The sequence below is a fragment of the Sebastes umbrosus genome (assembly GCF_015220745.1).
Source record: "Sebastes umbrosus isolate fSebUmb1 chromosome 13 unlocalized genomic scaffold, fSebUmb1.pri SUPER_13_unloc_1, whole genome shotgun sequence".
NCBI lineage: Eukaryota > Metazoa > Chordata > Actinopteri > Perciformes > Sebastidae > Sebastes > Sebastes umbrosus.
Window position 1 is genome coordinate 82,274 of NW_023618431.1, and position 26,216 is coordinate 108,489.

The 26,216-nt window shown below is 42.5% G+C and overlaps 1 protein-coding gene across 1 annotated transcript in view; it reads left to right on the plus strand.

Annotated features, from left to right (window-relative positions):
• Positions 1-26,216, plus strand: part of ttn.1 (titin, tandem duplicate 1) — a 215,177-nt gene that overhangs the window by 81,269 nt on the left and 107,692 nt on the right. Inside the window, 35 exon segments of the mRNA XM_037762617.1 lie at positions 207-311; positions 1,173-1,440; positions 1,531-1,548; positions 1,753-1,962; positions 2,405-2,482; positions 2,569-2,595; positions 2,747-2,800; positions 2,888-2,932; positions 3,913-3,954; positions 4,665-4,736; positions 8,811-8,867; positions 9,066-9,140; positions 10,304-10,543; positions 10,854-10,937; positions 11,075-11,146; positions 11,283-11,351; positions 11,578-12,240; positions 12,412-12,486; positions 12,581-12,646; positions 12,833-14,236; positions 14,648-14,785; positions 14,975-15,079; positions 15,279-15,377; positions 15,588-15,656; positions 15,834-15,908; positions 16,077-16,166; positions 16,592-16,627; positions 20,366-20,416; positions 21,324-21,722; positions 22,795-23,073; positions 24,112-24,381; positions 24,464-24,603; positions 24,938-25,064; positions 25,199-25,465; positions 25,571-25,837. Of these exon segments, the coding sequence (XP_037618545.1) occupies positions 207-311; positions 1,173-1,440; positions 1,531-1,548; positions 1,753-1,962; positions 2,405-2,482; positions 2,569-2,595; positions 2,747-2,800; positions 2,888-2,932; positions 3,913-3,954; positions 4,665-4,736; positions 8,811-8,867; positions 9,066-9,140; positions 10,304-10,543; positions 10,854-10,937; positions 11,075-11,146; positions 11,283-11,351; positions 11,578-12,240; positions 12,412-12,486; positions 12,581-12,646; positions 12,833-14,236; positions 14,648-14,785; positions 14,975-15,079; positions 15,279-15,377; positions 15,588-15,656; positions 15,834-15,908; positions 16,077-16,166; positions 16,592-16,627; positions 20,366-20,416; positions 21,324-21,722; positions 22,795-23,073; positions 24,112-24,381; positions 24,464-24,603; positions 24,938-25,064; positions 25,199-25,465; positions 25,571-25,837 (6,136 nt within the window).

Genomic DNA, 26,216 nt, shown 5'->3' on the forward strand with positions numbered 1-26,216 from the left:
ACACTACTGCAGCTATTTCCACCCGTTTCCAGTCTTTATGCTAAGCTAAGCTAATCAGCTGCTGGCCATTGCTTCATATTCAGGGTACAGACATGAGGGTGATCTGAACATGTGAATTTCAGAGAGACAGGGAAGAAGTGGAGCAAGTACATTTCATTGAAGGATGCCCTCCTCTACTTGTGTTAACGTTGTTGTTCCCGCTACAGGAGGTGGAGCATGGCGGCCGGGTTGAAGAGGAGGACATGGCCCGGCTCATCGAGCAGCTGGAGGGACGCGTCAGCACAGAGGTACCTCAAAACAGCTCCCCTAAAGTATGTGAACATGTGATTACAAAACCATGAGCATTAATCAGCCTCTGTTCTTCTAGGAAGGTTTAGCACAAGATTGAGGATGGGGAACAATCAGTGGTAGTAACAGTGACACTGAGGCTCGTTATCCTGAGATAATGGCACATTTAAAGCTGCATTCATCAGTGTTTAGCCACTAAAGGGCAGAGAAGACACGTTTTACACAGATAGAGGGCACTGGTTGGCGTTATCTCCACTGGGGATGGAGGGAGGCATGTCACCTTCATCTGCTGTGGGTTTTATGCTGTCTGAGAAGAAGACCTGACGTTGACTGAAAAAAGCTGAAAATATGACTAATGTTAGGGACGCCCTGAGGGTGATTTTCTTTTACATTAAATCATTTTATTCAACATAAATAATAATTATTTTGATAATTGTTTTGAATGTCTTTTTGAGCTACTGAACCAACATAATTTGGTGCTATTTGTAATATATATTCATAATTTGTTAATATTGATTTTATTGATATTAATAATATCTTTAATATTTGATAATAACCAGATCAGCTCCTACCTGCGTTCCCAACATTATGGTGCCCCGTGTGAGGCATTGTATTTTGCCCCACACGGGGCACCATTATGTTATAATCTTTGGTCACACCCACATTTTTGTTTCCACCTCTAAACTAACCAAGTGTTTACGTTCTAATTGTGCAGATTGGAGGAACACTGGTTGCTCCGGTCCTTTGTTCCTGCAGAGTTAGAAGCTTGGTGCTAACTTGCTTTGTTCATGTTGACCCATCAGTGTTGAGGACATGTTTAAACCAGGTTTTAGACGGACCCATCAGAGCTGACGACATGTTTAAACTAGGTTTTTTATCCTCAGCCCGTCTCTGTGATGGAGGACATCAGTGACCAGACAACGCCTGAGAACCAGAGCGCCACCTTCGAGTGCCAGATCCGGATTAACTACCCGGAGATCACCCTCACCTGGTACAAAGGCACCCAGAAACTGGACACCAGCGACAAGTACGACATCAGCAGCGTGGGCGAGCGCCATTATCTGCGCATCAACAACTGCCACGTCAAAGATCAGGGCAACTACCGCGTGGTGTGTGGTCCTCACATCTCCAACGCCAAGCTCACCGTCACAGGTGCGTCTGAGCGTTTTCAACTTCCTGTCCTGTCCTGTCTTACAGACAGCGGTCTGTATGTTTGTAACATGTCCTTTGTTTTATTACCAGGAGCTGCTTACAAAACAGGTGAGCAGTCCGACTGCAGACTAACTCAACCTACTGACCTCTTGAACCTGTTTTGTTCTGTGTTTCTTTCATATTCAGTCAAAAACACTCAGCGGGTCTTAATATTGAAATAATAACATCCAGTCAATTAAATAATCCGTATTATAAACTAACATGACTGTAATGTTGTGAAATCAGAAGCTAACTTTGATTGTCTGGTTTTAGCCGAACAAATTCAGTTCACTAAATGCATCAGAAGCATCGAGGTCAATGAACGCAACTGTGCCACCTTCGAGTGCGAATTGTCCTTCGACAACGCTACCGTCACATGGTACAAAGACTCGTGGGAGCTCAGAGAGAGCCCAAAATATAACTTCAGGACCGATGGCCGGCACCACTTTATGACCATCCGCAACGTAACGGCAGAGGATGAAGGTTTGTTAGACTACAAATCTAAACTGCACATTTCTCTGAAGAGACAAGAAAAAATACTTCAAAATGTTTTATTTTAGAGGTTCAACTTTTAGCTCTGCAACACTGACAAAATTGACATATTTTAGGACATTTTTCATATTTTTTCACATATTTTACTTAACAATTTTCAACACTTTACACATTTCTACTTCGGATATTTTTCACATTTTTTTTTACATTTTCACGTATTTTTGTCACATGTTTTACTAAAGATTTTGGACATTTTTCAGATATTATTCACATGGTTTTTTTTACATTTTTTTTTACATATTTTGCTAATAATTTTTGGACATTTTTCAGATATCTTTAACATATTTGTCCTGTTTACGAGCTGGTTAACACACAGAGAAAAGAGCAACATGATAAGACATGCTGAGCATTAATAATGTCTACACTCCATCAGGCGTTTACTCGGTGATTGCTCGTCTGGAGCCGATGGGAGAAGCTCGAAGCACAGCGGAGCTTTACCTGTCAGGCAAAGGTCTGTAGGTTTCATTTAACAGATAACGTTTCTGATGTTCCTCTCAGTTCAAACTTTAGTTCTAATACTAGTTTGTCCTTTCACAGAGGTTGGGTTAGGAAAGGTTCCTCAGGGTGAGTACTTTATTAAATAGTATCACTGATAAATCTCAAAACCCTAACAATTAAAACATTAAATTAGCTGATTATTCTAACTTCATTGTGAAATGGAAGAAGTTAATTTGAAGTTGAATTAATTGAAGTTGTATTTGTGGTAAACCTTCAGACATCCCCGACTCGTCAGTTCATGTCCCAGAAGCAGCGGCTCTGTTTGTTCGAGGTGAGTCTGGGACTCTTCGTACCAAACGTTAACTCTTTATCCTCCGCTCAGCTGGTTTCAATCATAAATGTCTTTTTCTACCAAAAGATTCCTCTGAATTTTATCACTACGAAGAACGATCAGAAGTGAAAGGTACAGCATATATAATAAGAATGAAATTAGTACTAACTGTCATCACTTCCAACTCTATTAATTCTTATTTTGCGTGAAGAAATGTGATTCACCGACATTCTGCATTTCAACATGAAAACATTTTCCCTCCATCCTAAAACCTTCATCATCCTCATCTTCCTACCGTAACCGTCATCCTCAGTGATCATTTTGAACTCCGTTAATTCAACCTTCATCCCTCCTAATAACTCTAATTCCACCTCAGCGTGTGACGTCGTGGAATAACAACTCAATATATAACTTCAAATGTACAGAAGAGGATTAATATGAAAAATAATCCAGTTTAATCTCAAATTCATGAGATCAAGGTCAGAATGCAACAATTAAAGAATGAAATAAATTCTGACTTTAATATCAAAAGTATCTAAATCACACAATTCCTAGACATTAAGTGAAAAACTTTGAGATTAAAGGATTCAATTAAAAGAAATCTAATCTGGAAATCAGAATTAGTCAGAGATTAAAGTCTAAAATCCTGATTTTAATCACATTAAAGAGATTCATCTCAGAATTCCTACATAAAAATCTGATTTTTTTTTAATTCAGCGCAGAATTCTAAGATTAAAACAAAAATGTTAAACCAAGACTTAATCTTGACTTTTATGTGAGAGGTTTCCGAGATCAGTCTCATAAATTCGAATTCTCAGATTGATGAATTTAATCTGAGAATTTCTGGATGGTCTAATTTGAAAATGAGATATTTGAAAATAAAAACAAAATTTTGAAATTAAAGTTTGACATTAAAGTCTGAATTCTGGCCTTAATCTCATAATTCCCCCAGTTTAATTTACACATGTTAAAGTCTGAAATTTCAGTATTTTATTTGAGATTAAAGTGAGATTTGTGAGTTTAATCTCAGACGTGAAATGATTGTTTTCTATAATCTTCTTCTGCTCAAAGTTGAGATCTCTAACAGCTGATTATCTTTAATGATCCGACAGTTGAAGAAGAGACGGTTTCTGTTCGCTACTCCGCCGTCACAGGTATCAACATTATTCTTCTTTATTCTGTCTGTCCTCCATCCATCTGTCTGTCTGTCTGTCTGTTGGGTCGGCCATGTTTCTTCATTAATAGCTCTGTTGGGTCGGCCATGTTTCTTCATTAATAGCTCTGTTGGGTCGGCCATGTTTCTTCATTAATAACTCTGTTGGGTCAGCCATGTTTCTTCATCCATAACTCTGTTGGGTCGGCCATGTTTCTTCATTAATAGCTCTGTTGGGTCGGCCATGTTTCTTCATCCATAACTCTGTTGGGTCGGCCATGTTTCTTCATTAATAGCTCTGTTGGGTCGGCCATGTTTCTTCATCCATAACTCTGTTGGGTCGGCCATGTTTCTTCATTAATAGCTCTGTTGGGTCGGCCATGTTTCTTCATCCATAACTCTGTTGGGTCGGCCATGTTTCTTCATCCATAACTCTGTTGGGTCGGCCATGTTTCTTCATTAATAGCTCTGTTGGGTCGGCCATGTTTCTTCATTAATAGCTCTGTTGGGTCGGCCATGTTTCTTCATTAATAGCTCTGTTGGGTCGGCCATGTTTCTTCATTAATAACTCTGTTGGGTCGGCCATGTTTCTTCATTAATAGCTCTGTTGGGTCAGCCATGTTTCTTCATTCATCCTCCTCCATAACTCTGGATAGTCCAGACCTCGCCAACAGTCTTCTTCTTCTGTCTAAGTTGACTTTTCTCGTCCAGCAGAAGCGAAGCGAGTGGTTGGAGAGGTGGTTGAGAGGACGGAAGTGGAGAGGAGAGAAGAAGTCCATGAAGGTATAAAAGCTTGTGGCTGTAACGTAACCAAGCCGCTGCTCGCAAATCTGTTAGCCGCCATGTTTGTTTCCACGTTAAACGCTTCAAACGCCGCCAGCTGCTTCTAAAGCTTCCTCTTCTTCTGTCTGACTGTAGATCGTCTTTATAGATCATCTTTATTCATGTTTGTGTTGCTCTGACTCTTGTTCTCGCCTCTCTCATTAACATCAGTAGAGCGCTCTGCTCAGTAGAAGGCACACAGTAGAGTAGAGCTGCTCCTAGAAGCTTCTTCTTCTGTCTGACTGTAGATCATCTTTATTCATGTTTGTGTTTTATGTCTCTAACTCTTGTTCTCGCCTCTTCATGCTCTTATTAATATTACTAGAGCGCTCTGCTCAGTAAAAGGCACACAGTAGATAGACAATAGAGGAGACAGTAGAGTAAACAGTAGAGCTGCTTCTAGACGCTTTATTTCTGTCTGACTGTACATCATCTTTATTCATGTTTATGTTTCTCTGACTCTTGTTCTCGCCTCTTATTAACATCAGTAGAGAGCTCTGCTCAGTTGAAGGCACATAGTAGGCAGTAGATAGACAGTAGATAGACAGTAGATAGACAGTAGATAGACAGTAGAGTTGACAGTAGATAGACAGTAGATAGACAGTAGAGTAGTCAGTAGATAGACAGTAGATAGACAGTAGAGTAGTCAGTAGATAGACAGTAGATAGACAGTAGAGTAGTCAGTAGATAGACAGTAGAGTAGACAGTAGATAGACAGTAGATAGACAGCAGATAGACAGTAGATAGACAGTAGAGTAGACAGTAGATAGACAGTAGATAGACAGTAGAGTAGACAGCAGATAGACAGTAGATAGACAGCAGATAGACAGTAGATAGACAGCAGATAGACAGTAGAGTAGACAGTAGATAGACAGTAGGATAGACAGTAGATAGACAGTAGAGTAGACAGTAGGATAGACAGTAGAGTATACAGTAGATAGACAGTAGACAGACAGTAGATAGACAGTAGAGTAGACAGTAGATAGACAGTAGATAGACAGTAGAGTATACAGTAGATAGACAGTAGATAGACAGTAGATAGACAGTAGAGTAGACAGTAGATAGACAGTAGATAGACAGTAGAGTATACAGTAGATAGACAGTAGAGTAGTCAGTAGAGTAGACAGTAGAGTAGACAGTAGATAGACAGTAGAGTATACAGTAGATAGACAGTAGATAGACAGTAGGATAGACAGTAGAGTATACAGTAGATAGACAGTAGATAGACAGTAGAGTAGACAGTAGATAGACAGTAGATAGACAGTAGTCAGTAGAGTAGACAGTAGAGTAGACAGTAGGATAGACAGTAGAGTATACAGTAGATAGACAGTAGATAGACAGTAGAGTATACAGTAGATAGACAGTAGATAGACAGTAGAGTATACAGTAGATAGACAGTAGAGTAGACAGTAGGATAGACAGTAGAGTATACAGTAGATAGACAGTAGATAGACAGTAGAGTATACAGTAGATAGACAATAGATAGACAGTAGAGTATACAGTAGATAGACAGTAGATAGACAGTAGATCACAGTAGAGTATACAGTAGATAGACAGTAGATAGACAGTAGATAGACAGTAGAGTATACAGTAGATAGACAGTAGATAGACAGTAGATACACAGTAGAGTATACAGTAGATAGACAGTAGATAGACAGTAGATAGACAGCAGATAGACAGTAGATAGACAGTAGAGTAGACAGTAGGATAGACAGCAGATAGACAGCAGATAGACAGCAGATAGACAGTAGAGTATACAGTAGATAGACAGTAGATAGACAGTAGAGTATACAGTAGATAGACAGTAGATAGACAGTAGATAGACAGCAGATAGACAGTAGAGTAGACAGTAGGATAGACAGTAGATAGACAGCAGATAGACAGCAGATAGACAGTAGATAGACAGTAGATACACAGTAGAGTATACAGTAGATAGACAGTAGATAGACAGTAGATAGACAGTAGAGTATACAGTAGATAGACACTAGATAGACAGTAGATACATAGTAGAGTATACAGTAGATAGACAGTAGATAGACAGTAGAGTAGACAGTAGGATAGACAGCAGATAGACAGCAGATAGACAGCAGATAGACAGTAGATAGACAGTAGAGTATACAGTAGATAGACAGTAGAGTATACAGTAGATAGACAGTAGATAGACAGTAGAGTATACAGTAGATAGACAATAGATAGACAGTAGATAGACAGCAGATAGACAGTAGATAGACAGTAGAGTAGACAGTAGGATAGACAGTAGATAGTAGAGTAGACAGTAGATAGACAGTAGATAGACAGTAGAGTAGACAGCAGATAGACAGTAGAGTAGACAGCAGATAGACAGTAGATAGACAGCAGATAGACAGTAGATAGACAGCAGATAGACAGTAGAGTAGACAGTAGATAGACAGTAGGATAGACAGTAGATAGACAGTAGAGTAGACAGTAGGATAGACAGTAGAGTATACAGTAGATAGACAGTAGACAGACAGTAGATAGACAGTAGAGTAGACAGTAGATAGACAGTAGATAGACAGTAGAGTATACAGTAGATAGACAGTAGATAGACAGTAGATAGACAGTAGAGTAGACAGTAGATAGACAGTAGATAGACAGTAGAGTATACAGTAGATAGACAGTAGAGTAGACAGTAGAGTAGACAGTAGATAGACAGTAGAGTATACAGTAGATAGACAGTAGATAGACAGTAGGATAGACAGTAGAGTATACAGTAGATAGACAGTAGATAGACAGTAGAGTAGACAGTAGATAGACAGTAGATAGACAGTAGTCAGTAGAGTAGACAGTAGAGTAGACAGTAGGATAGACAGTAGAGTATACAGTAGATAGACAGTAGATAGACAGTAGAGTATACAGTAGATAGACAGTAGATAGACAGTAGAGTATACAGTAGATAGACAGTAGAGTAGACAGTAGGATAGACAGTAGAGTATACAGTAGATAGACAGTAGATAGACAGTAGAGTATACAGTAGATAGACAGTAGATAGACAGTAGAGTATACAGTAGATAGACAGTAGATAGACAGTAGATCACAGTAGAGTATACAGTAGATAGACAGTAGATAGACAGTAGATAGACAGTAGAGTATACAGTAGATAGACAGTAGATAGACAGTAGATACACAGTAGAGTATACAGTAGATAGACAGTAGATAGACAGTAGATAGACAGCAGATAGACAGTAGATAGACAGTAGAGTAGACAGTAGGATAGACAGCAGATAGACAGCAGATAGACAGCAGATAGACAGTAGAGTATACAGTAGATAGACAGTAGATAGACAGTAGAGTATACAGTAGATAGACAGTAGATAGACAGTAGATAGACAGCAGATAGACAGTAGAGTAGACAGTAGGATAGACAGCAGATAGACAGCAGATAGACAGTAGATAGACAGTAGATACACAGTAGAGTATACAGTAGATAGACAGTAGATAGACAGTAGATAGACAGTAGAGTATACAGTAGATAGACACTAGATAGACAGTAGATACATAGTAGAGTATACAGTAGATAGACAGTAGATAGACAGTAGAGTAGACAGTAGGATAGACAGCAGATAGACAGCAGATAGACAGCAGATAGACAGTAGATAGACAGTAGAGTATACAGTAGATAGACAGTAGAGTATACAGTAGATAGACAGTAGATAGACAGTAGAGTATACAGTAGATAGACAATAGATAGACAGTAGATAGACAGCAGATAGACAGTAGATAGACAGTAGAGTAGACAGTAGGATAGACAGTAGATAGACAGTAGATAGACAGCAGATAGACAGTAGATAGACAGTAGAGTATACAGTAGATAGACAGTAGATAGACAGTAGATAGACAGTAGAGTAGAGTAGACAGTAGGATAGACAGTAGATAGACAGCAGATAGACAGCAGATAGACAGTAGATAGACAGCAGATAGACAGTAGATAGACAGTAGAGTATACAGTAGATAGACAGTAGATAGACAGTAGAGCTGGTGTGGTAGTTTTAATGTGACCTTTCTTTATCTTCCAAGTGTCTGAGGTTTACAGGAGAGCCGAGGAGAAAGCTGTGGCTCCGCCTCCAGCTCCAGGTAGAAACACCTGCTCTTGTTTCGACCACTTCCTGTCTGTCTTCCTGTCTCATTCATGTTTCTCCCGACCTTTCTTCTTCTTCTTCTTCTTCTTCTTCTTCGACTTCTTCCTCCTTTCTTCACATATTTCTCTTGTAAATAATCAGATTCTTGATGTTAGTCAGTAAACTGATCTCCATGATGATATTTTACCTGAAGCAGAGAAGCCGCTGTCTGAGGTCACTGCCGCCATCAGCGCTCCGGCTTGGCGAGAGGAGCCTCCGGCGCCAGAAGGTAACGTTCACAACAACATATGTTTATCACTGACTGTCTGTGATCTTAGAGAGTCTTTATCGGCTCACATTCTTCATTCTTAATAAATAAAAAAGAAAAGACACAAAACTCTTTTCTAATTAAATAAAAAAACAGGACAGATACTTTCTTGACATTTTCTTTTGCATTTTTACATGTTTGATACAATAAAAATTCTGCTGTTAAAAAATTAACATATATTACAGATGTATATATATTTATTTATTCATCTTAAATATATATGTATTTATATTTTTATAAATACATATATATTATATAAAATCTGTATTATATAAGTGTATATGTATAAATATAATAATATTTATATAATACATATATATGTATATATATGTAGATGTATATACATTTTTAAGTATAAATATATATAAAATAATACATCAATATATAAATAAATATATATGTATACATATTTTATATATATTAATACTGCTGTTATAAATTAACATTTATATGTATATTTATAACAGCAATATTTTTACATACTGTATATATTTATTACAGGTAATTGTTTTTGAACATTATCAGGGCTGTCCTCCATTCTTCGTCGACTAATCGATAAGTTGATTTAATGGACAGATCTGTAAAAGTGAGTTTGTCCACAAAGAATCAAACAAAAGCTCAACTTTAAATCTGGTGTTTACCAGAGATGAGCTCACACGTTTCTTAAAAAATAGAAATAAGTCATTCAGCATAAAAAAGCGTAAATAACGACTAATGGACTAAAGAAATCTTAATGGACTGAAACCAAAACAACCGATTAGTCGACTAATGGACTAAGAGGAGGCAGCCCTGAACATTAGACACCATTTAAACCTCTTACACTTTGCTATGCTGTCTTTAATATCTCCATCAGGAGGTTTTCTCTTCCTGTCTATAGAACTTCATGTTGTCTAAAGTGTCTCAGCTAAACTCAGTGTTCTTCAATGCGTACAGAGCATTGTGTTCTTGGCTTTCCGTCCATCAGTCTGTCTGTTATATATATATATATATATATATATATACATACTGTATATACTGTGTCTGTTCATGTTTTGTGTGATATCTTTTCCTTCTTTGACCTCTTCTTTAACTCTTAAAGATGTGTGTCCTCTGTGTTGACTCATATTTCTCTGTTAACCTTGAAGAACCTTCCGTTTACACGGAACCAGAACCTCAACCAGAGAAAGTGACCGTTCCCAGAAAGGTCACACCTGAACCGTATAAACCAAAGCCTTCAGCCCCGCCAAAAACAGTTCCCGTCGAGCCTAAAGTAGCTCCTCAGAAACCGGCTACGCCTGAGCTGAAGGTGCCAAAAATGAAGCCTGAACCTGAAGCACCGAAAGTTGAACCTGCAAAGAAAAAACCAGAAGCCCCTAGAGCGAGAGGTAAAGTTGTTCAGCTGAAACGACGTTGTGTTATAGAGAATGTCTCTCATGTTGCTGTGGTCCACACACATAACTCTTTAATGAATGTTCTTTATGTTCGTCACTGCTAACCTCTTTATCATCTAACATATCTGGAGCTGACAGCATACAGGCTTCAGGGTGTTTAGATCAAGCATCCCTCAACAAACTTACTCTAGAAATGAATGTCATAGCTGTAGTGTGTTAATTAATAATGAAGCTCAAACTGTGTTCCTTTAATCAACCTTAAGATACATGTAGAGTAAATGGAAAACGTTTTAATGTTCTCCAGCTGTAGCCAAACCAGAGGAAGTCGTAGTTCAGCCATTCGCTGCCAAGATTACTCCACCAAAGACTGAAGATGGTTTAACCAAAGGTATCTTTGATATGTGTTGTCATGGCTTAACACAAACAAGTCTATGTTGTGTGTTTCTGTATTAGCACTCGTTAGAGTGCTCTGTGATGTCGAAGCCTTAGTGGTTACTGAACATATATGTATAATGTTCTTTAAAGCACCAGAACAACCAAAGCCTGAAGAACCAGCCAAGGTTCCTCCCTCGGCACCAGAACGTCTTCCAGCTAAAGGTATCGATCGTTGACAGTCATCCTTCCTCTCATATCTTCTGTCAGACTTAATTCACTCGTTCAGAGTGTGATCTTTGATTCCGTGTTGGCCGTGGTCATTACCTGTCGGTTAAACTATACATAATGTTCTCTTAAGTGCAAGATGTACCCAGACCAGAGGAACCACAGGTTACTCCACCCAAGGCTGAAGCTCTTCCAACTAAAGGTACTGCCTAAGACGCTCTTAATAGGTTTCTTTGTTCTACTGTTCTGTTTTCTGTTTGTGTTGTTTCTCATGTTTAGTTTTATCAATTGAATCTTTAAGTATCACATGGGAAGTAATCTTTCCAAAATATCTTCTATGAATATCTTTGAGCCTGCTAAGCACTCGTTAGAGTGTGACAAAATATGGTTTACGAGATAATCATCTTATACATAAATGTTCTTCAAAGTTGTCTCAGAACAGAAGACATCTGAACCTGCAAGAAAACCGCAGCTGCTGGCTGGTAAACCTGAGCCAGAAGCACCGAGGTCTGTCTCTGAAACAAGACCAGAAGAACCAAAGAGGGTTCCAGAAAAACCTAAGGAGGGTCTGGAAGAAACAAAGAGGGTTGCTGCGGTGCCAAGGAAGGTTCAAGAAACACCAAAGAGGGTACCAGAAGAACCCAAGAAAGTACTAGAAGAACCCAAAACGTTTGTGGAAGAAACAAAGAGGGTTCCCGAAGCCCCAAAGAAGGTTCCAGAAGAACCAAAGAAGACTCCAGAAGAACCCAAAAAGGTTGTGGAAGAAAGAAAGAGGGTTCCTGAAGCCCCAAAGAAGGTTCCAGAAGAACCAAAGAAGACTCCAGAAGAACCCAAAAAGGTTGTGGAAGAAAGAAAGAGGGTTCCTGAAGCCCCAAAGAAGGTACCAGAAGAACCAAAGAAGACTCCAGCGGCGCACAAAGTGGTTACTGAACCACCAGTAGAGCAGAAGAAAACTCCAGAGGCTCCAACTTTAGTTCCAGAGGTTCCAACTTTAGTACCAGAGGAACCAGTGCTGCGACGCCGAGAACCAACACCACAATATTTGGAAACACCAAAGCAAATTCCTCTGGCTAAACCGCGTCAGCAACAAGGTAGATAAGTCTGAACATCTCTTTAACTAATCCTTACTCATCTTGATCTTTTAACTCACTCTTTGCATATTTGATTCTGAGCTATTAAGCCAATCCTTTAAAGGTTTAGTCCTGATGTGTGTGCTGTCATGTGTGTTGACTGTTTACTACATCATATCATTATCAAACCAGTAAAACAGAGGGAGATACCACAGGAAACAACAGTACTAGCAAGAACAAAGCTGGAGGCGGGTACACCTATCAAAGGTATGATTAAACTTAAACAAACCTCTCTCAGGTACTTTTAGAAAGTCACTTTCTTGTAGTTTGACTAATTGTATTTATTTGTCCCTAAAACCAGATGAGGTTATTCCTTCTGGAACAGTATTAGTCCAGCCAAAGTCTAAAGAAACTCCACAGCAGAGAGGTAGTGATTCATAATGCTCACAGTTTAGTTGTGAAATGAGGCTCACACTGAAATCTGTCTTTTTGTGTCTTGATGGTTTTTGTCTCTTGTGTTTTCCTCTTGGCCACCGCTCCATGGTGCAAATCTTCAATCTTGGGTGATATCTTAAAAAAATGACTCCGAAAACTGATCTTAATCAAACAACAGTAGTGCTTGAAGACAGCGGCGAGTCGACTCTAAAGAGAGAGAGGATTTCTCAGGCAGAAGAAGTTGGACAAAAGGAAGTCAGGACATACGAAAGGGGAGTGGAGGTCAGGGAGCCCGTCGTGAGAGAAGAAAGCACTTTGAGAAGGGAGACAAGACGCAAAATGGATGAGGTTTCTACATGGTACCGTGGAGGTCGGCAGGTTGAAGACACTGAGCCACTAGAGGACATTGATCCAGCGTACACAGAATGCGAGGACTCTGAACCTCATGAAGAAGACTTTCTAGAGGACAGAGCAGTGGACTGGAGGGAAGACTTGTCTTTGAGGTCTGTGTCTCCACCTCTAAAGAAAGCTGACCTTCTTCCATCAAAAAGAGACGTCACGCCTCCACCTGAAACGACTCGTCCTACGAAGAGAGAAGTTCCTCCTCGTGACGCTGGATTCACATCCCAAAAAGAGATAATGGCCTACAAGAAAACTGCACAGGACAAGAAACTTGTGGAAGCGGACATTCCTTCAACTTATACCGAGCAGAAAGAAGTTACTGAACCATTTGTATTGGTACATCATGAAGAAACTGAAGAAGAAACTGTCTCTCCGATGGAAGGTCTTGCTAAACATAAAATCTCTTCTAAAGAAATCACTGGACCAAAGAAGCCTAGAGTACCTAAAGAAATCACTCTCTTCAAGAAAGCTGACTCTGTTGAAGTGGAAAAAGTTCCATCTGAAAGATCCATGCCTCGTAAGCCTGGACAAGACTTACCCCAAAGTCTTCCCAAATCCACTCTTTCTATGACAGCAGTTCCTCCCAAAGAAGAAGTAATAATCCATAAAAAGATGGAGTCTCCCAAAGCTGCAGGAGAAATGTATCTTGAAGACATTGTACCTCTGGAGAAACTGACTCCTGTGTTGAGAGAAGTGTCCTTTGAAGAAGAACTTCTCCCAGCAACAAGATCTGTACCAGCAAGTAGAGAAGTGTCACCTCCAGTTCCAGCTCAAACTCCTTCAACTGAGAAAATAGTCTGTCTTGAGAAAGAAATTTCACCACCAAAAGAAACTGTTCTGCCTACAAAGAAGACCTCTCCTGCACTCCACAAAGCCGTTGTTGCTCCTAAAGAAGACTTTCCCCCTGAAGATGTGACCCTTCCTAAGAAACCTATCACTAAAGCCAAGGTTGCTCCAACTCCAAAATTCCAAGTTCCACCACAGAAGAAACCTCTAACCCCTGAAGAAGAAACTCTTCCTTCCAAGAAGCCTGCATCTCTGGAACAAAAAATAATCACCGCCAAGCTGGATTCTCCTGAAGAAACAAGAACCGCTGCAACTGAACCTCCACTAACAAGAGAAGATGACAAGAAAGCAAAGAAGGGAACACAGGAGAGTGAACAACAAACTCTTCAGAAAGGTATTCTTTCTTATTTGAGCCGCATAGGTTCATGATCGCCATAAGATCAACCCCTCTTTAAAGAGATTAACATCTCACCTTTACTCTACTCACATCTTCCAATAGGGTCTTGAATAACAAGAAAATATGGCACTAATTGTTACAGTAAGCCGTCTTCGTCCATTGTCTTTGTTTTTTAATGTCAGTAATCTAGAAGTTACGCCATGTACTAAGGAACCTTTCTTGGTCTACTAACATCTTCCATTGTTGAGTTTTTGTTTTTCCTTCATCAGCTGACATTCTGTCACGTCTCCAATCTTGTCACTTCTACTTGTTTGTGCTGTTTGGAGTAATTCATCTTTTACCCTTAATAAGTCTTGATTGACCATAATGTTGTCTTGGTCGTGATCTTGGCATCTTGTATTCCCAAAGTGTCTCCTCCAGAGGAGAAGAAACCATCTGCACCAGTAGCAAAGCCTTCAGCTGCTCCACCAGCTGCTCCTCCAGCTGCTCCTCCAGCTGCTCTTCCAGCTGCTCCTCCTGCTGCTCCTCCTGCTGCTCCTCCTGCAGGTAGTCTGTTCAGTTTGAACTGTCCTCATCTTTGCTGGTTCATCAAGAGTCAGCCATGTTGGTTTTCTTGTTTGTTTGTTTGTGTTGTTCTTATTGGCTCACTCTTCAAGTTTCCATGTTTTTACTTTTCATGTCGCTCTTAATATCTTGTTTTCTTGGTCGTGATCTTGGCATCTTGTTTTCCCAAAGTGTCTCCTCCAGAGGAGAAGAAACCTTCTGCACCAGCAGCAAAGCCTTCGGCTGTTCCTTCAGCTGTTCCTCCTGCTCCTGCAGCCAGAGCTGCTCCTCCTGCAGGTAGTCTGTTCAGTTTGTTCTGTCCTCGTCTTTGCTGGCTCATCAAGAGTCAGCCGTGTTGGTTTTCTTTTGGTCCATTGTTTGTTTGTGTTGTTCTTATCGTCTCACTTGTCTTCAAGTGTCCATATTTTTTACTTTTTATGTCACCCGTTAAATCTGGTTGTCTTGGTCGTGATCTTGGCATCTTGTATTCCCAAAGTGTCTCCTCCAGAGGAGAAGAAACCATCTGCACCAGCAGCAAAGCCTTCAGCTGCTCCTCCAGCTGCTCCTTCTGCAGCCAGAGCTGCTCCTCCTGCAGGTACTTTCTTCACTTCCTTTGTATGTTATTGTGAACTAAATGTCTGTCTGTGTGTTTTCTTTGCTGGCTTATCACAAGGTATCCTCATGATTTTCTCTTTCGTCCATTGCCATTTCACTTGCTGTCCACGGTGTCCTCAGTCTTATCTTGTCTGTCCTGATTGACTATGTTGTTGTCTTGGTCGTGATCTTGGCATCTTGTATTTTAAAATGTCTCCCCCAGAGGAGACGAAACCATCTGCACCAGCACCAAAGCCATCACCTCCTGCTGCTCCTGCAGGTACTTCTTTCTCTTTGTTGTGTGTCCTCTTTTTGTGTTGATGTGTTTTTGAACATAGAAATCTTCCGCTGTCTGTCTGTTTATCCTTATGCTCTTGTCATCACTCTTAACATCTTTGATCTGTCTTAATGTCTTCTGTTCTCTTGGTTGTGACCTTTGCTATCTTGTACTTCAAAGTGTCTCCTCCAGTGGAAAAGAAACCGTCTCCACCAACACCAAAGCCTCCAGCAGAAACAGCTGCTGCTCCCACAGGTAGTTTCTTCTGTTTGTCATGTATGTTGTTTAACTTCCTGTTTGTCCTACCTCAAAGGAACCTGTTGATGTGGATTCTTTCACTTTGTCTGTTTTGTTAAAGTATCTGTCAGTTGCTTGTTCATCAGATCTTTGCCAGTGATTTTAATCAAGTTGGCATTCTTGTAGCTCGAGTTGCACCAGTGGTGAAGAAACCCTCTCCACCAGTCGTAAAGACTGAACCCTCTCCTGTATCGGAGGAAATCTCTCCGCCTGAAGGTAACATGTCTTTGTGTTGCTCTCTTCTGTTTGTCTTACGACAGCTTCAGTCTTAATACAAAGCAGTCTGAGCTGTGATTTAAGAAATGCATTCAGTGTCTAACTCTGTCTGTATCTGTTGGTCTGATGTTTGTTTTGAACTAAAATCCATTTTATGTCCTTTTATCCGATCCAAGTGTTTCATATTAACAATATCTGTTGAATGAGGCCAAATAACGTTCACCTCTCTTGGTGCATCTGGAGTTACGTTACTGTAACTCGGCACACAAGCTGTGATGTTGAACACCTGATAAAGTCATATAGCCCTCTTTAAGTGGAAATGCATGCCTCACTTTCTTAACTCGAGTGTCTGTCCAACATATATGAACCTTCTTCTTTTCTTTGCATTGCGTATACTTATATTGATCTTATTTAAATTCTTGCAGACAAGGAACCAGTTTCAGCACCTGGACCAACTAAAGGTATATACTGTATATACTGCTCCTATTTTAATTCTTCCTTCTATTTAAATGGTTCATATTTTTTGTTTCACTTTGTTTAGCTCTTTTTTTTTTACTGTGTTAGCTGATGCTTCTTGTTTTCTGCACTAAATATCCCCTTTGCTGCTGTACACTGCAATTTCCCCACTGCGGGACTAATAAAGGAATATCTTATCTTATCTTATCTTATCTTATCTTATCTCTTATACCAAATAGTAGCTCCTTTATTTTGAAAGGGCAGCAAAATCTAGTACATATTGCCATGTTAGTTATTCTCTTGTTTGTCATTTACATGTTTAAGTGGTGTGAGTCCTGTGTTGTAAAAATGTCAGATGAAATGTTGAGTTTCCTGGATGTCTCTATGTGAATGTTATAAAAGTGTATTTACTGCCTCAACCACAGCACCACCTCTTAAGCAAAAGGGTAAGATCCCAGTTCAGGAAGCAAAAACCCGTGAATCTCCTAAACTGAAGAGTAAGGTTACCAGACTACCCAAAGAGAAGGAACCAGAACCAGAGGTCATTAAGCTGAAGAAGGTTCCAGTGAAACCTCCAGAGCCGGAGAAGGAAGTCATAACTCATAGAGTTGAAGTGACGAGGCATCAAGATGTAGAGTTAACGGTTCATGGACTTCATGACAGAGAAGATCGAGACATAATAACACTCGGAAGAACTGAACAAGTCTTCACCGCAGAGGAGGAAACGGCTCAATTAAGTCAGTTTGAAGAAGCTGAAAGGGTTTCAGTTGTACAGAAAACAGAGAAAGAAGGATGGACGAGAACCCCAAAACCACCAAAAGAGGAAGAATCTGAAGAGCCAAAGGTAGATAAGAAAAAAATAACTAAACTGCCAAAAGCCGATGAGCAGAAAGACTCAGCCAAACTAAAACCATTTGAGAAATTAATGAAACCAGAAGAAGAACCGCAAAAAATCCAACTAAAAAAGGTGCCAACGAAGCCCAAAGAGCCGGAGAAGGAAGTCAAAACTCAAAGAGTTGAAATGACGAGGCTTCAAGATGTTGAATTAACGGTTCATGGACTTCATGACAGAGATGATCGAGACATAATAACACTCGGAAGAACTGAACGAGTCTTCACCGCAGAGGAGGAAACGGCTCAGTTGGGCTATTTTGAGGAAGTTGAAAAGGTTTCAGTTGTAGAGAAAACAGAAACAGAAGGATGGACGAGAACCCCAAAACCACCGAAAGAGGAAGAACCTGAGGTTCCAAAGGTAGAAAAGAAGAAAATAACTAAACTGCCAAAAGCAGATGAGCAGAAAGACTCAGCCAAACTGAAACCTTTTGAGAAATCAGGGAAACCAGAAGAAGAACCGGAAAAGATCCAACTAAAAAAGGTGCCAACGAAGCCCAAAGAACCAGAGAAGGAAGTCATAACTCATAAAATTGAAGTAACAAGGCATCAAGATGTTGAATTAACTGTTCATGGACTCCATGACAGAGACGATCGAGAGATAATAACAGTCGGAAGAACTGAACGAGTCTTCACCGCAGAGGAGGAAACGGCTCAGTTGGGCTATTTTGAGGAAGTTGAAAAGGTTTCAGTTGTAGAGAAAACAGAGAAGCAAGTATGGACAAGAACCCCAAAACCACAGAAAGAGGAGGAACCTGAGGTTCCAAAGGTACAAAAGAAGAAAATAACTAAACTGCCAAAAGCAGATGAGCAGAAAGACTCAGCCAAACTAAAACCATTTGAGAAATCAGGGAAACCAGAAGAAGAACCGCAAAAGATCCAACTAAAAAAGGTGCCAACGAAGCCCAAAGAACCAGAGAAGGAAGTCATAACTCAAAGAGTTGAAGTGACGAGACATTATGATGCAGAAATGACCGTTCAGAAGCTTCACGAAAGAGAGGATCGAGAGATACTAACACTTGGAAGAACTGAACGAGTCTTCACTGCAGCTGAAGAGGCATCTGAACTGGGTCAGCGTGAGGAACCTGAAAAGCTGGAGGCAGAAGATGAGAAATCTAAATGGATAAGAACCCCTAAAGCACCAAAAGGTGAAGAACCTGAGCCAGATTTAACAAAAAAGAAAATAAAGAAATTGCCAAAGAAAGAGGAAGAGCAAGAAGAAGTGACACTGAAACCATTCGTAAAACCTGAGAAACCTGAGACAGCTGAACCTGCAAAAGCTAAGAAAGAAGGTGAGGCAAAGACAGATACCGAACGTACTCCATTCAAGAGAGTTGAGACACCACAGAGAGATCTACCCGCCACGGCTGTAAAACACAGACAAGATGAAGATGCTCCCTTGACGAGTCCAGAGGTATCTCCCGACGTCACTAAAGACCAGAAGGAGATCCCGCAGGTTGTTCAGATACCCAAAGACGAGGAATCTACTGCTGCCGACAAGCTTCGTGGAAAACCTAAAATCATTTCCACACCAGATAAAGAGAAAGAGCCGGTCATGTTGAAGCCTTTCACCAAAGTCACCAAGCCTGAAGAAAAGCCAGATAAAGCACCCAAGGAAGACAAGACGAAGCATGCAGACACAAAGGTACCCAGTCGTACTCCAAGAGAGGGAACTCCCAAAGAGCTGAAGGAAGAGCAGCTTAGGAAAGTTGAGAAGACTTCAACACCTAAAAAAGAGGATGAGAAACCTCAGAAGAAAGAGGAGCCAGCTGTTCCACCCAAGAAGCCCAGTCCACCAGGAAAGAAAGAAGCAGAGAAAGAGATCCCACAAAAACAATCCGACATCTTGAAGAAAGGTGTTGAACTCAAAAAGACTCCTTCGCCTAGAGTGGGTAAAGACAAGGTAGAAGAAGAAAAGACCCTCAAACCTCTTGAACAACTGAAGAAGGTTGAGCTAAAAAAGACGCCTTCGCCAAAAGTTGACAAGCCGAAACCTAAAGAACTGGAACAGGTCCCCGTTGAGAAGAAGCCAAGTGCTGAAAAAGTCAAACGGAGTCCCAAAACTGTTTCACCAAAAGACGTTGAAGCTGTGACACTCAGAAAGGTCCCGAAGAAGCCGTCACCGGAGGAGGCTCCAGAACCGGAGGAGCCCGGTAAAGGCCGGATCCCCCTGGTGAAGGAGGTCTCTCCTGGAGCCGTGCAGATGAAGAAGGTGCCCACCCAGCCGGAGGAGGAGGTGTTCCAAGAGGAGGCTGAAGTAATGGAAGGCGAGGAGGAAGAGGAGGCCTGGGGCTGGGAGCTGGTTCCCCCCGACGACTGGGAAGGTGAAGTGGTGGATGGGGCGGTGGAGACTCCGGGAATACCTGGCGCCAAACGAGGTGAGACGAAGGCCGACAAACTTCAGACTCTGGAGCCCCTCATCCACATCTTCATCCTCAAATGACTCATCTCATCCTCATCACATCCTCTTGGTTCATCTACAGCTCACATATTCATTCATGTGTCCGTCCGTCTGTCCATTTACCGTCCGTCCACTGATGTTCTCATGTTGTCCATCATACGTCTGTCCTCAAATGTGTCATCCACATCAACCATTAAGTGTTGAGTCTTCATGTCTTTCAATACAACTTTTAGTTTTCTGCATTGTCTTCCATCCATTTGATCATCTTGTCTCATTATTCATCCATTTGCCAAATATTTCCCTCCATCTTTATCCTCTTCATCTGTGTGACGTCCCCTCAATGTGGACCAGAACATGTGTTTGATTTAGCATCTTTATCTTCTGGAGTATTTACGTCCACAGTGATCTCAAGCAGAGACGCTTTAAACTCATCCTCTTGTTTCTTGTCCAGATGGGAAACCGACCGAGGAGGCACCGAAAGGCCGAGGCCGAGGACTTGGGGGTATGAATCCATTGAAATTAGAGCTCATGTGTACTAATGGTTTGTTCTTTGTGCTACGTAACGTCTGAAGCAATTTCACTCGCTCCATTAAGTGTAAGTTGTTTTCATGTCTTGTCCTTTCTAACAAAACCAAAATGTTTTGTGTGAAGCTTTTAATCTCAGCCCGATCAACCGATCATCCGAGACTCATTCAGCCACTTCTTAGCAAACGTCTTTTTTAAGACACGTAAAGACTTCAGAATTCACCAGAAGGATATCTACTGACGAATTTTATATCGGCGAATAAAACGTTAAAATCTCTTCAGCTTGGTTTAACCACAGACCTGAGTTCAGACATCTAACTAAAGACCCATTGACTTCTAGACGAGGGAACAGGAAGTGACATCATGCTGACTCATTCCTGTAGCTCTCTATTGTGTTGGTATCGGTACAGAAACTCAGGTCCTAGATCCGGACCTGATCAACAACATCCCTACACTGATAACAGCCAATAGGAGCCCTGCTTTTAGCTGACGTCAACATACCGATATTAGCAGTAGGTCGATGTTCACACCGTATTCTATGACCTTTGATATGTGTTAATACGAACACAACTAAGGTCTTTAGGGTTACAGGTACAGGTACGTAGTCTGTCTGACTTCACAGTTCTTTCTCTCTTTGCGTGTTGTTTGTTTGGTTTGTCATCTTGTAGTTGTGGGGTTCAAAGAGCTCATAATCACAGAGTGACTCTGCATGAATTTTAATTTATATTCTAACACTGTAGGCTTAAAACTGATTTTTCTTAAATGTGAGAATATGTCGACTGAATGACGTCTAATTCACGGTAGGCACAAGATCCGATCTGATTCTTCACTCTCCATCGTATCTGAAACTAACTCCATGAGGTTTTTTTTATGTGACCTTGCAGCGAGACAAACTCCGTCTCCCGGAGACGGAGGCCGGGGTCGCGGCCTGAAGCCCGGTGGAAAGGGCCCGTCGCCACCAGAGGATCCCTTCGGAGGGTTCAAGCTCAAAGCCGTCCCCCTGAAGTTCATCAAGAAGATCCAGAACATCGTGCTGCAGGAAGCCGAGTCCATCGGCTCGTCGGCGGTGTTTGAGTGTGAGATCTCGCCTTCCACCGCCATCACCACGTGGATGAAAGACGGCAGCAACATCCGCGAGGACCCCAAACACAAGTTCTCAGCTGATGGCAAAGATCGCAAGTTGCATATTATTGACGTCCAGCTGTCCGACACCGGTGAATACACCTGCGTGGGCAAGAATGCTGGCAAGGAAATCACGTGCATGGCCAAGCTCATCGTTGAAGGTAAACCAACATTAAACTACTACTATCTATTACTACTCAGACGCAGCTATGGTTTAGCCCTCTTCTCTGTTAGTCACCATGGTGACGTGTTTAGCGGGCGGAGCGTAAAGTGGAGGCAGAATAACGCTCTGAACACGTTAGCTAACGCTGGCTAGCACCTATTGTTGTCTTGTTTTTTTAACAATGGCTGAAGAAAATCCTAGCTAGCGCTAGCTGCTCTCCTCCCGGTGAAGTCGTCTCCTGGCGGTGAGGAGTGAGGCAGAGGGACCGTGACCCGGCGCTGTCCTCTGTTGGACTCATTTCCTGTAGCGTGGTTGAATTAACGAGCTAAGCTAGCTGAGCAGACTTGCGTCCGTCCAGCGGGCCGGTGACCAGCGGGCCGGTGGCTAACGGCAGCGGGCCGGTGGCCAACGGCAGCGGGCCGGTGGCCAACGGCAGCGCTGGAAAGATAAACTGAGGGCGTATAAATCTGTGGATGTCTCTAGTTAACTGTCCTTCAGTAAAGTCAGTCACAAAGAGAGACGGACAATATCAGAGAAGCGTTTCAGAGACGGAGAGAAAGGGTTGCTAATAGATTAGCCTTCTGCTAACAGCAGCTAACGGCTCACGGTTAGCTGCTGTTAGCAGAAGGCTAAATATTAGCATCATTTCCTCTCCGTCTCTGAAACGCTTCTCTGATATTGTAGCTCTAGAGCCTCAAATCACAGTTACTCATCTCTAATGTCTGAGATCTGGATTCAGACAACAACACAGAGGACATTTAGATGTGGAGCTTTAGCCCACTGCTAGCGTTAGCCTCCAGCTAATGCTAGCCCACTGCTAGCGTTAGCCTCCAGCTAATGTTAGCCCACTGCTAGCGTTAGCCTCCAGCTAATGTTAGCCCACTGCTAGCGTTAGCCTCCAGCTAATGCTAGCCCACTGCTAGCGTTAGCCTCCAGCTAATGTTAGCCCACTGCTAGCGTTAGCCTCCAGCTAACACCGTGCCCTCATCATGACGTCATCACTAACAGGGTGTATTGGCAGCAGTATGGAAGACCCTGAATGAGTTTGTTCTGACTGTGTGTTTGTGCAGAGCTGCCGGTGAAGTGGCTGAAGGAGCTGGAACCGGAGACGTCCTGTATAAAGTCTCAGCCCATGTATTTGACCTGTGAGCTGAACAAAGAGAGAGACGTGGTCTGGAGGCGGAACGGCGCCCTCCTCAAGACGCAGGCTGGAAAGATTGCCGTTAACATCATCGGCATGCAGCACGCCGTGACCATCCAGAACGCAACCGAGGCAGACACCGGCGCCTACACGTGTGAGGTGGTCGGACAGGAGGACGTCAAGACGACGACCAATGTCAAAGTGATCGGTAAGCAGTCAGCAGACGGTAGTAGAGAGGAATTAAGAGCAGTTCATTACCACTCCGTCGTTCAATCACCTTCTAGGTCAGCGTTTCTAAACGGGGGTGGTACCGCCCCCCAAAGGGTCGTTCAAGAGGTGTTGTTGGGGGCGTTTGAACTTTACACCAAAGATTCATGACAAGACGAGTTAAAACTTGCAACAGAATGTGTTCTGCAACATTAGAAAAGCTGCCAGTTTACACAACTAGATGAGACGGTGGATCATCTTCAGCTCTCTGTAGCTGCTCCACATGCTGCCTTCACTGGAACGGGACGTCAGAGGATCATCTCCAGAAACCTTCACCAACATGGCGTTTACTGTGTCAAGTCAGGAAAATGGATGCTCTCTTCCTCGGTATTACCCGGGGAGGAAGTTAAGAGTTTCTTCCTCTTGAAAGCATTCATTTCTCACGAGGACAAACGGTGAACGCCATGTTAATCGCCGTGGTTACACATTTACAAGAGGGATGTTCCGCTGTCGGACTTCCAGTGAAGGCAACTTAGTGTCGAGCTACCAGTCACACACAACCCTCCCGTTTTTCATCGCCCTCTCCCGGTTTCCTCCCGGTTTCCTCCCGGTTTCCTCCCGGGGTCACAATTCTCCCGTATTTCTCCCGATTTATAATATTTTTACAAATTTTCACCCTTTTTTTCTTTCCGTTATCTCAGTCTGTTTCTGAACAGACTGTAAAGTCCAAACTGTTTCCACCCGGTCGTCAGCATAGACTGCTCTCTTCCCCTGAAAAACAACAGAGCTACACCAACTGTCGTTTCTCAGGGGAAGAGAGCAGTCTATGCTGACGACACAGCTCAGTTTGAGATCAACTTCAGCGGCACGTGCCGGATGCCGGATGCCGGATGTGCAGGATGATAAAGTCACAGATCTGAGAGCCCTGTTCCTCGAGCAATGATTTGAAACTGTTGACCACAGATATGTTTGTAACCAGGCAGGCTGTAACACTCAGAGCTGCTCTTTGTTTGAACTGATATGATCTGTCCGTCCTCAGAGATCATCAAAGACTGGCTGGTGAAGCCTCTGAGAGACCAGCACGTGAAACCGAAGGCCAAGGCCACGTTCAAGTGTGAGCTGTTCAAGGACACTCCCAACTGGAAGTGGTTCAAAGGAGACAACGAACTCGCTGCGTCCGACAAGGTGGAGATCAACAAAGACGGACAGAACATGACGCTCACCATCAACAACTGCCAGCCGGACGACGTCTCCGACTACACCGTCGAGGTGGAGGACCGCAGATACACGGCCAAGCTCACGCTGGGAGGTCGGTGTTACCGTTCACAGATCCATCATGTGTCGTAGTGTGTTGAATACTTCCTGTTGACGCCCTCTGTGGGATGTTTCAGAGCGTGAAGCTGAGATCCTGAAGCCTCTTGTCAACGTGGAGGTGGTGGAGAAAGAGGAGGCCAACTTTGACACGGAGATATCTGAGGATGATGTCGCCGGTGAATGGAAGCTGAGGGGCCAGGTGTTGATGAGGTCTCCGGTAAGATCTCAATGTGAACTGGTCGCTCTGTGAACTGATCTCAATGTGAACTGGTCTCACTGGGAAACTGGTCTCAATGTGAACTGGTCTCACTGGGAACTGGTCTCACTGGGAACTGGTCTCACTGGGAACTGGTCTGGGACGAGAGTTGAAAGTAAAATACCCGTTATATTAGCATGAACGGCGCAGCTAGAAGGGCCGGTTGCAGCTAGAAGGGCCGGTTCCAGCTAGCGGGGCCGGTTCCATCTAGCAGGGCCGGTTAAGCCAGCAGGTCCGGTTCCAGTTCTGGTTTTGGTCCTAAAACTGAAGTCTTTGCTTGTTCTTGGTTCCTCAGAGCTGTGACATCCGAGTTGAAGGCAGGAAGCGTTTCTTGACGTTGAAGAACGTCCAGCTGGATCAGGCCGGTGAAGTGTCGTACCAGGCGCTGAACGCCGTCACCACCGCCATGCTCACCGTGAAAGGTAAACACCCGTCACACTCTTGTTTGTTCTTTGTGTGATGCATTTGTGGGTCTCAGAAAACGCAGGATTTTCAGACGGACCACGGTAAGAAAGGTGTTTTTGTGTGAATAACTGCCGAACTGTTCGCCTCCCAGAGATCGAAATGGGCTTTGTTGCTCCGCTGAAGGACGTTTCTGTGCCTGAAAAGAAACAGGCTAAGTTTGAATGCACCGTCACCAGGGAGGTGTCAAAGGTCATGTGGTTCAGGGGGGTGGAGATCGTCACCCCGAGTCCTAAATATGAGATAATGGACGATGGACTGAAACACATGCTGATCATAAACAGCTGTGAGTTTGACGACGAGGCTCAGTACACCATCGAAGTGTTGGGCCACAAGTCGTCGGCCCAGCTGGTGGTGGAAGGTAAGCGGCCTGTCGGAGACGCTTCACGTTGTTTCCTCTTCGCTGTCTTTCCATGTCTGTGGCTGTAAAGTGTTTGTGTTGTTGCACCGACGTCGTGTATTTCAGGCATCAGGCTCAGATTCGTTCAGCAGCTTCAGGACCAAACGGTGAAAGAAGGTAAAACGGCTCGGTTTGAGCTGGAGCTGACGCACGACGACGTGCCCGTGGTCTGGTACCGCAACGAAGTGAAGCTCCACGTGAGCCGAACGGTGCTCACGCACGTGGAAGGAAAGAAACACAGTCTAGAAATGAGGACTGTGACTCTAGATGATACCTGCCAGGTAAAGGCAGAGGCCAGAGGAATGTACTCCATGGCCAAACTGACCGTCATAGGTAACCACGCCCCTCCTCTTCCTCCTCCTCCTCCTCTTCATCACAACATGTGTCCATCATATCCATCCCTCCATCATCATGTTACTGGTCCTCTTCCTCTTCCTCTTCCTCTCTCTGGACTCATGTGTCCTTCATCTCCATCCCTCCATCATCATGTTATTGTCTTGATTTCATTACAGGACATCGTGTGTTTTCTTTTCCTTTGTAATTCACTTTTTATTGTTTTCCAAAAGACGTCACATCAGAAACCAAAAAATAAAACAGTAATAACAATAAAACTAATAAGACCACAGGAACGAAAAAAATAATAATATATATATATATAAATATATATATATATATATATATATTTTTTTTATTATTATTATTTTTTTTTTTT